Source organism: Cydia splendana, chromosome 5 (genome assembly GCF_910591565.1).
Source record: "Cydia splendana chromosome 5, ilCydSple1.2, whole genome shotgun sequence".
NCBI lineage: Eukaryota > Metazoa > Arthropoda > Insecta > Lepidoptera > Tortricidae > Cydia > Cydia splendana.
This window is the reverse complement of record NC_085964.1, coordinates 6,526,669-6,537,895: the sequence shown is the minus strand read 5'-3', so window position 1 is coordinate 6,537,895 and position 11,227 is coordinate 6,526,669. Positions and strand designations below refer to the sequence as shown.

At 37.5% G+C, this 11,227-nt stretch overlaps 1 protein-coding gene across 1 annotated transcript; it reads right to left on the bottom strand.

Annotated features, from left to right (window-relative positions):
* Window positions 1-222: 222 nt before the first annotated feature.
* On the bottom strand, window positions 223-9,015 carry LOC134790573 (class E basic helix-loop-helix protein 22-like). The gene is made up of 4 exons (XM_063761422.1): window positions 8,469-9,015; window positions 1,345-1,441; window positions 771-910; window positions 223-473 (listed from the first exon to the last, which is right to left on the bottom strand). Exons 1-4 carry the CDS (start codon window positions 8,666-8,668, stop codon window positions 326-328), a joined length of 585 nt encoding a protein of 194 aa, XP_063617492.1. The 5' UTR covers window positions 8,669-9,015; the 3' UTR covers window positions 223-325.
* Window positions 9,016-11,227: the final 2,212 nt, after the last annotated feature.

Here is an 11,227-nt window from a genome sequence, read left to right as displayed (position 1 = left end):
AGTAGGTGTTGTATTATAAAATATTTTTAAACAGGCAATTGGTTAACAATAAGTATGACAATAAAAGTATTATGAGTACAAAATGTATGTAAACATTACATCGGTCTGTTAAAAAAAACCTGTTGCATTGGCATATTCGGGACAAAAGTGTAGTAATTTTTACACACGAAATTGACGATTTCCAAGATAGATGCCGTAAAAATAACAAAATATATAAATTAAGAACTCTCTTCACATTTAACGTCAAAATGTACACTAACATGTTCGTACGATGTCACTAAGGGGGTGATGCGATGGGTTCTAGTTTGACGGGCAGAGGCAGATCTCAAGATGGTGGGTCGGGCGGAGCTGGCGGGCCTAGCGTGGGCGGTTGCAACAACTTAGCTGCGGCAGGTAGCCCGGTCAGGTCGAAGCCAGGAGGTGGCACCACTATGCCTGTTGCCGTCGCTGTGCCTTGAAGATATGCTACTAACCTGTAAAATATAACCATTTTATATTATTCAAATGCACTCAATAAGGATGTGTTCCAATCCAATACATTTGGCCGTCACTATCTATTTGATGCTAACTTTACAGATTTAATGCCTAAGAAATTGCGTAAGTATTTCAAACATTAGTTATGATATGTTCCTGATATGCAGCGTTTTTTTAATTTTTTGTAGGGAAACCCACAAACTTTCAACATTTATAATCAAATCACCTCGGAGACTAAATCGAAAATGTGACAAAAAGTCGTCTGAAGTGATTGACGACTGATGAAGTAGTTTTACCTTCGCAATTCGTCCAAGGCGCTAGCCTGCATAAGGATGTAGTTCTTGGCTAGTAGCAGAGTCGCGATCTTGGACAGTTTCCGGACGGAGGGTGAGTGAGCGTACGGGATAACGCTTCGTAATTCGTCGAGTGCATCGTTCTGAAAATTTTTAAAAGGGATATTAAGTTCCTAGCTTCTATCGAATAAGTTCTACGTTCGGCACTGGCTGGTGCAACAGTGTCAATCGCCTGGTGGCTTTAAATTGGCAAGAAATATCACACTTACTTCGAGCATCGCATAACTGAACTGCCAATAACTGAACTAACATTTTGTTTAACTGGCATAGCAAAGCATAACTTACGCGTATGAATGAAAAATACCTTTAGGGATAAAATATTATCATACATGCACGTAAATAGGTAGTTATTTTGTTATCGACCAGAGTAGAGTTCTAATTTTTTTTTGCTAAGGTTATAGATACATAAAATGTGACTTATTCAAATTTTGCGACATATAATAGCTAACGTTAATCATTTTCATAGGTAATTATTGTAATTAATGAGTACAAAAAAACATTGTAATCGATTTCTTACCAAGTCGTGCATTCTTCTCCGTTCCCTAGCGTTGATATTGAGTCGTACTGTTTTTCCTTGTCGCATTTTCTGTTTTGATTTTCCTTCGCCCATAGGTCTGCAAATAAAGAAGTTTCATATTGATGAAACTTGAAAATAAAAATAATACGTAAATGGAAAGTACCTATATTAATAAATATTTTTCAACCTTCAAACACATCTTCCATAAAATACCAATATTTATTAATTTCTTACATACATACAAACATTCAAAAAGAGTCTTTTTCATATCTCATGCTCTGAAAGTGGGTCGTTGTTGTTCTAAAAGGTGCGCAGAAAGTGATACGTTTATGCTCTAGCGCAGAAAAGTAGTGTACTCCTCTGCGTCCCCGTCCCACGAACAACTGGGTGGAAACAAAATGGAAAAATAGTGTCTTTATTTCCTCGCTTGGAACAATTGGTAACTGTTTAATTTTACTAATCCCACGTTGATCCTTTTTTTATAAAAAATGATGTAAGTAAATTGTTAAAAACAATTTTTTCTTGTTTCTTTCGTTGAATTCTATTTACTCGATTTCGTAAGGCGGGAACCAACAGGAATACACCAAAAATATTTTTTTAAACCTTACACTTGCGTAAATTAGCAAAGGCAAAATCTTATACAGCCACAGTTAAACCTTTGTACGATATTAAATTACGATATTAAAATATTAAATTTTTCCTATATGTCGAAAAAGCTGTCAAGTTAGATAAAATTATTGTAACTTTATTATTGTTTTTCTAGTATGCTGGCAGGTAGCGTTAGTGCCCTAGTGTATTAACTTTACTTTTATACTTTTATTACGTGTACGTGTTATTTATCGATATTAAATATATATTTATTTGTTTTGTTTATCTATGTCCAGCCATAGCAGTGCCTCTGATCTTGATCATTTCGTGTCTTTCTCTTCAGGTGAAAGTGTTACTGATGACAGTTTTAAGAGCTTGCCACCATCACTCCATGATTTACTTAGCTCGGAATTCAGTGACGTTAGTAAAAATTTTAATATTGTACATATTAATGCGCAAAGCATTCCTGCGCACTACAGTGACTTGATCGCGACGTTTGACTTAAAAAATATTCATGCGGTACTAGTTTCGGAATCCTGGCTTAAACCCTGCCTGCCTTCCACCTCTTTTTCTTTACCAGGATTCCACCTAATACGTCACGATCGCTTGGGCAGAGGTGGCGGTGGAGTTGCTATCTATCTACGTTCTCACATCCCCTTTTCCATTATAGTCACGTCAGCACACTCTCCTTCCTCAGACACCGCTGAGTATCTTTTTCTAGACATCTCTGTCTCCCATACGAAGCTTCTCCTTGGGGTGTTCTACTCTCCGTCACTTACTATTAATTATTTCGCTTCTCTTGAAAGACTTATTGAAGATCTCATGCCATCTTATGACCACCATATTATAATGGGGGATTTCAATACCTGCCTCCGCAGAGACGACCATCGGTCGCGGTCTCTTAAATCTCTGGCACATGCCTGTAAATTGAATATCCTCCCTTCTGGCCCTACGCACCACTTTCCAAATTGTACTCCGTCTCTTCTTGACCTTACTCTCACGTCCTCGGTTTCTCATGTCGCCAAGTATGGCCAGCATCCTGCTGATGCTTTCTCATATCATGACCTCCTTTTACTATCTTATAAAGTAAGACCTCCTAAGCCTAAAGCTAAAGTACTTCTACAACGTAATTTTGGTAGGATGGATGTAGCTAAACTTCGTGAAAGCGCATCAGCAATTGACTGGGATGTTGTCTCTAGAGCTGCTTCTGTTGATGACCAGGTGTCACTTTTTAATTCCTTATTGACCCAGCTCTATGACGAGCACGCCCCAGTCCGCTCGATTAAGGTGAAGCATCTTCCTGCTCCTTGGCTTACTGAGGAAATCAAGGCACTATTAGTGAAAAAGAACTCTGCCAAATCTAGGTACAAGTCCAACCCCACTGATGCTAACAAGGCTCGCTACCATGCCCTACGTAACCGCTGTAGTACCATCTGTCGCGATGCCCAGCGACGCCATATCCACCAGTCAGTTGAAAATGGTGACCCTGCGAAAGTATGGAAATTTCTTAAGTCGCTAGAAGTTGGAAAGACTCAACAGAACTGTCCGAGGGATACTAACTTCAATCAGCTTAACAAGCATTTCTCTACTTCCGCTGAGTTTAGTGGCCCTGATAAAGTTAAGACTCTTAAATACCTCTCTTCTCTTCCAACTCCTGACTCGTCTCCTTTCTGTCTTGTTCCTTTTAACGACAGTGATATTAAGAAGAGCGTACTGTCCATAGCGTCTAATGCCGTTGGTGTCGATTGTGTTAGCCGTAAAATGATCCTCCCTCTCCTTGACCTACTTACTCCCGTCATTTCCGTCATTCTTAACAATTCAGTTTCCACCAGCTCCTTTCCTTCACTTTGGAAGGACGCCTGTATCGTTCCTATACCTAAAACGTCTAATCCTTCTTCATTTTCTGATTACCGTCCCATCTCAATTCTCCCTTTCCTGTCCAAAGTTCTTGAGCGTCTCGTTCACCAACAGCTTACCTCGTACCTTAATACTCATGATCTTTTAAATCCCTTACAGTCTGGCTTCCGTTCTGGTCATAGTACGGCTACTGCACTCGTGAAGATCACTGACGACATCCGGGCGGGGATGAACGATCAAAAATTAACGGTGTTAACGCTGCTAGATTTTAGCAATGCGTTCAATACCGTTGATTTTGATGTTCTCCTCGAAACACTACGCTGTCTTAATATATCTCCTGCGGTAGTCGGATGGTTTCGTAGTTACTTGAGTGGTCGTCGGCAGCGCATAAAGGTGGATGATTGTCTTTCTTCTTGGTCCAACACGTTGGCTGGCGTTCCGCAAGGTGGCGTGCTGTCTCCTTTGTTGTTCTCTATATTTATAAATTCAATTACTTCTAACCTAACTTCACATTATCACCTTTATGCCGACGATCTTCAGATTTACTCACAGGGCGTTATTGGCGAACTCACGTCTGTTATCCGTAAAGTGAATAGCGACTTAGACAAAATCTCGAATTGGAGTCGCAGTTTTGGCCTAAAAGTAAATCCGTCAAAGACACAGACTATTATAATAGGTAGCCCAAAACTGCTTCCCAGAATTGATTTTAACAACCTCTCACCTATTTACTTTAATGGCGTTTTGATTCCCTACTCGCAGAAGGTAAAAAACCTTGGCATCATTATGGATAGTACCTTATCGTGGGGACCTCAGGTGGGCGAAGTCAGCAGGAAGATGTTCGCGGCAGTTGCTTCCCTCAGGAGATTACGAAACTTCCTTCCCATTCCTACTAGAATTGCCCTTGCACAAACTCTTCTTCTCCCTATTCTGGATTACGCTGACGTTGCTTATCTCGATCTCACTGAGGAGCAACTTAATAAGCTTGAGCGTATCCAAAACATCTGCATACGGTTTATATTTGGGCTCCGCAAATATGACCATCTCTCCCACTTCCGGTCGCAGCTCAAATGGCTCCCTATTCGCCTACGTCGTCACTCCCACGTTTTGTCACTTCTGTATTCCATTCTTTTTAACCCCGCAACTCCCCGCTATCTTAAAAACCGTTTCAGCTATCTCCGTTCGGTTAGGTCCTCCCAGAATTTGCTTCTTTCTGTCCCGTCATCCTCGTCTAAATTCTATACAAATTCTTTCACTTTTCAATCTGTACGACTATGGAATTCTCTGCCTGCAGACTTAAGGTGCGCCCAGTCTCCTTATTCTTTCAAGAGACTCGTTAAAGTTCACTTTTTATCTGCTCCGTAATACTTTTACCTGCTTCCTTTTCCCTATAGCTGGCATTTTTACGTATATATATGTATATATATGTGTATATGTATATAATTTTATGTATGTATGATATGTGTATTTATGTAAATCTTATTTTATTTTATTTTTATTTGTATGTCTTTTATACTGTTTTGTATTGTGTTTTTTTCTGTGCTAAAATTCTTATATTGAATTTGAAACACCTACTGACATGACATAAATTTATTAATTTCCGCTACCTAAAGGTTGTCTGGAAGAGATCGCTTTTTAGCGATAAGACCGCCTGTTGTTTAACCTCTTCTTCCTGTATTATTTGTATTGTTTTCTGTAATGAGGTGTGCAATAAAGAGTATTTGTATTGTATTGTATTGTATTGTATTGGTTTTCAAAGTTATTTAGCACTATATTCATGAAAATAAAATAAAATACAAGATAAAAATTTTGTTATATTATTAATGAAATAGTTATTTAATATTTAAAATACTTTTATTATGTTATTACGTGGTGCGGTGCACCAAGGTCGCGGTGAGGTCCGGTAGCCTGTTGCGGCTTTTAGAACGAAAAAGTATAAAATTAAAAAGTAAGAGGCAATCCCGCTGATTTTCATACTATAATGTACAAACCATTTTAAAATTACTGCAGTTTGTTAAAAAATGTGTATTTTCGTAAATATTGCAATCTAAATGATTTTCGCTAGGGGTTATTAATCTTTACACTTGTAAAGTCTCCGATTGCAAGTAAGTCCTAATGAAAAAAATCATGGCCGTAGGTCTATTAGGTACTTCAATTGCTGATTTTCCGAAATTGCCTTGACTTGTTTGGTTTCCTCGCATTCGATATGAAAAGTAGAGTGTTTAACTCGGGTGAAAGGCACCATTTCCGTCTCGGACTATTGGCGCTCTCACTGCGTTCGAGCGCCAAACTACCTCGACAGAAATGGGTGCCTTTCAACCCTTGGTTAACAATCTACTATTATTTTTGCTACATTTTATTAGAAATCCGTATTTTCTGTCATTAAATTTAGTAAATCACATAAAATAGGAGCCGATTATCGTTCAAAAATGCTCCGAAATGTTTGACTTGGCAGAAAACCAAGCATCTGAAACTCTGATCACATGTTAAAAATTAAAAAAAAAAAAGTTAGTTGGCGGGAATTGGTTATGTATTATGTTCTTTCGCTTTACGACAATTTCGTGGTGTAAATTGCCGTGAAAAATATAATTTTATTTTCCTCGCAATCGAAGTGAAAAGCAGAGTGTACAACAAGGGCATACATGTCCATTTTTACCCTCTTCTACTATTTTGGTCTTCGCTTCGCTCAGACCAAAAAATTGCCTCGGGTAAAAATGGGTCACTTTATGCCCTTGTTGTACAATCTACTATAAGTCGGCTAAAAATCATAAAACGACACAGAAATAACGGTCTACATACTATATAATAACGCCATTTGTTCAGTTTTCACTTTTGACAAAGGGTTTCGTTGTACGAGACAAGTGGCCGATTCTAGCAATGAAATTTGGACGAGTGTTATCCCCTAGGCAGGGTAGAGGGTCCATTCTATCAATAACCCTCTAACTATTTTTAAGCAAGTTCAATTTAAACGCTCGTTTAGATCTAGAATACCTACCTATTCGAAGTTCCATTTCTATTTTACGCCTATAAAGCGTATTAAATGCTGAAATATAATCGAATTTTTAACGACGTGCTTATATATCTCCTAAATCTAGAACCAAAAAATAACATCTTTTTTAAAAATCTTATTTAGTCAATATGGTCTTGAACTAAATACTAAATAAATAAATCAGTAGACGGGCTATGATTGATTTCTGGACAACTAAGTATTGTCATATAGGGAACTAGCGAAAGCGGGCACTTGACAGGGGTGACGTGGCGGCCTTTGTGTACAGATGCTAACTCCATTAGAAGCACATCATTGTGCTACCCTTTGTATTTGTGCTACACATGTGCACATGTGGTAGGATTTATACGTGCAATCTGTGCATATTTATCAAATATACACTGCCATGATTAAAAAAATGCGATACAAGGAACACGACAGTCACTCTTCAGGATATTTTCTAACGGATGCCCTTGCTCGGAGTTTCCAACCTGTGTGGCTTAGCAAGAAGAGAAAGGAGCCGCCGAATATTTTATCAATTAAAAAAACCGGTAGATTTTTAAAATATTTTTATAAATAACGCAAAACTGTTTTTTTAATAGTAGAGGCTCGGTGCAATAAAGGCTAGGCAGCCCTTCTCTGGCAGAATAATGAAGCTTTCTGTCGGGATTTCCCCAAGGGACTACTCTACTGTACCTATGCGGTCACTCAAGGAATTATGTAACAAGTTTCCCGTGGTGAATCTTTGGAGTCGCAACCGGTAATCAGTCAGTACAGAACGATTTTGTAACGCCGTAGATTAATCAATCAAATGAAATCTTAGTCAAATCACAATCAAAACATAATATTCGCGCCATTTCTCATTTACGTCTGAATCAGAATTGGTCTAATTATTCCGTTTATAAACGCTTACCTACTAAACCTTTTAAAAAAACCTTCACTTTGTTATATAAGTATTGTTATAACTTGATTGTTTAATTTTTTGGTTAATTTTTTTAACGAGCACAATCAAGACTAATGTATGATGTTAACATATTGAGAATCTGTAATAAATAAATGCTACTTATTTTTGTGTATATTCAATTATCTATCTAATGTTAAAATATTTTCGCGTATGGAGCGACTAAACTCCTAAAATTATGAATAGAAATAGTTCCTAATTTTTCCTACTGAAATATTTACTGCGTTCGATTGTGAAAATCATTGTAGCCAATCACGACATTGGTAACCATTTATTTCAAACTAATTTCCAAATACCCTAAGACGCATGCGCCATGGGTTGAACAGATACAGCCGACTTAATAAACTTTTGAGCCTAAACTTCATACAAATAGGGCTGAAATTTGTCAGCGATGTGATGCTGGAGTTTCAAACGTCAAAACAGACTCGATTATGCAAATTTAGGCTATTAGTCATGCTACGTTGGTTTTGCTTTAGCTGGGACACATTTGAAAATGATATGCACTACGAAATAAATGCGACATTCTGATTAGAATTCTACATGTATATATAATGATATCTTGAACCCTCTAACCTTACTGTTTTTTTGCGGGTTCGACTCTAAACTTATCTCATGTACTAACTACCCTACCCTACCCTATTTAAAATATTATTGCCAAATATAGTTTAAAAAAAAATACATGGTATGAAGTGTAATAATGCTCTCTTCACCTCTTCGAGGAGCAGTTGAACGTACCTTTGACCGTAACTGGTCCCCGGTTCCGGCTGGTTCTCGTCAGTTTGATAGCAGTGCTGCGGCGGCGGCGGCTGCCCACCTTGCATGTAGAATCCTCCAAGCCCCACAGCTCCCAGCGGTGTCCGTCGCCCCGGCACCGACTGCGGTGGCGAGTGCGACTCCACCGGCACGCCATCCCAAGCCCTTCGCCCCTCCATCATTTAAAAAATTAACACATAACACTGGCTGAAAAATAACTGTCACCACTTGGAACTGGCAGGTTATTGCCTAGGCGTACGGTCGGGATAGGTTAATTAAACAAATAAAAAAATAAACAAACACTGGCTGAAAGATCGGGACGTTTGAATTGGGAACCGTGTAGTCGGATAGTGCAGCGTGGCGAGAAGTTGGCGCGGTCCACAATCGATCGCGGTACGCAGCTGGGGTGCGCACCCCTCATCTCGCATTGTTCGAGATGCGATTGTGATTTGTTGTCGCGTGGACGATATCAAATTGGTTTTAAACGCTTATGATATTGATCGGTGGCAGTTATTGCATCTGGTCATTTTATGCTCATAAAATCTTTTTATAATGTTATTTATTTGTACCTATCATTTACGAGTAAAAACCATTAAGTAATCAAGAACTATTTTAGCTAATAAGTTCGAGTTTTCATACTTATAATTCCATTAAATCTGACTGAATGACTATTTCTCAAAGTTTATAATACTTACTTTACTATTTATTTCTCACAATTATTATTTTCATTTTATATCTATTCTATGTATATAAACTAATTAATTCACATGTTTGCAATTTTTAATCTTTTAGGTAGGCAATTTCGACTGCGGGATAATTTTAACTAACCGAAATATCTTCCATTACATACAAATACATTATTAACTAAAGTGCCATATATCTCCGTTAGTAATGTAAAACATGGAAGATATTTCGATTAGTTGAAATTATCCCGCAGTCGAAATTGCCCCCCTGCACCTTACTGACTACCACATTAGGAGAGGAAGAGAGAACCTACCCACAATATCTATTTACGATCGAATTCCTGCCTAGATAGCTGCGCTACGGAAGTGTAAAACAATATTAACACTATTAACAGCCTAAATGACCTTGTTTTAAGCAATAATGCGAATGACCAGTAGTCCACACATTCTACCCATTCGTATATATCATCGATAATCCCTAGCAGGTATCTCAAAACGGCGCGGTCGTTGCCCTCTAGCGTGTTCATCTCTATCTCAAACATTATTCCGGACTAATTTATGGGCGTGCCGGCAAGTGGGTTAACTTTGTAGAGCCCATCAGCATATATCTTGGGCGTAATGATAGCAATGATGTTAAGGGATCGAGAACGGGATATGTTTATTTTCTTTATTGCTCAATTTGTGTGAAGTATGTGACAGTAAATCATTTTTGCGAATTCCGGAATGACAGCTCGTGTTAAAAATTGCAACAACTACGAAATCATAAATTATTTAATAAATATATTTTCATAACACTTGTTGCTCATATCATTGAGTATGTTATCCCACGCAGGCGTATGCATAACTGATTTTACCCCCAAGGGAGTTATGGAGTATTTAAAATTATTATCTTATAGGAAGTCTAGCTAGCTACAGAGGATATTACAATAGCATATTTTTTTATTATCATTAATCAAGCTGTAAATCAATATTCACTGTCAAGATAATTATTTTTTTTTGGAAATTTATTTATTCGATTCTATTTTGATGTCATTACTGTCATTAGCCATCTCGTGTGCGCCAGTGAAACGAGCGAGATGGCTAATGACACGACCGTGCTTGCATTTCGCGAACACCAATCAGCGTGCGCGGTGCAAGGTCGTGTCAAAATATTATCCTTAGCGAATTGTTAAATCAGCATCAGCATATCCAAATGTTATAATAATTAAGTTTTTAGTAATTTAATAGATAAATATTCAGAAACACTATTCTTAATCACGTTTGTATTCCGAATGGATTTTTACTAATATATGATAGTGGCTCTCCCGAGATATGACATCGAAATATTTCAGTTTATAATATATATTATAGTGATACTACACCTTATAAAACAAAGTCCCCCGCCCCGTCTATCTGTTTGTGTGTTTGTATGTTCGCAATAAAGTCAAAAACTACTGAACGGATTTTCATGTGGGTTTCACCTATCAATAGAGTGATTCTTGAGGAAGGTTTAGGTGTATAATTTATTAACCCGTGCGGAGCCGGGGCGGGTCGCTAGTTTTTAATATGCTTAATTAACAATTATTTCTGGCTACAGTATATTGATTTCCTACATTTTAATGTCAGGCATTTTAATGCTGTTTGCCTGTCCGTGCCACTAGTATTATTCATTTAAGAGTTACCTTAGAAAGTGGAAATAATATTAAAAAGAGTATACATTTTATAGCCTCTCATTTGTCGCATAAAGGCTTATATTTTATTAACGTAGCCCTTATTAGCTAAAATTTGCGATAAGTAACTAAGTTCTGGGATGTTTTGTAGGTAACTCAATGGAATCTTACCTAAATGATCAAACTGTCAAGGTCTTCAGTTTAAAATTAAAACAAATGAAATAATTCAATAAGTTTATTTTAAATACGTCATATTAAAGCTAGACAATTCAAAATTATTTACAACTTATTCCAATCAGTTCCGACTTTTTAGTCTTTATATTTAAATAATATATCATAATATCAACACATAAATGCAATGCACGCCCATGGAATATGTAGGTACGTACTGGTACTGGCGCCATATTAT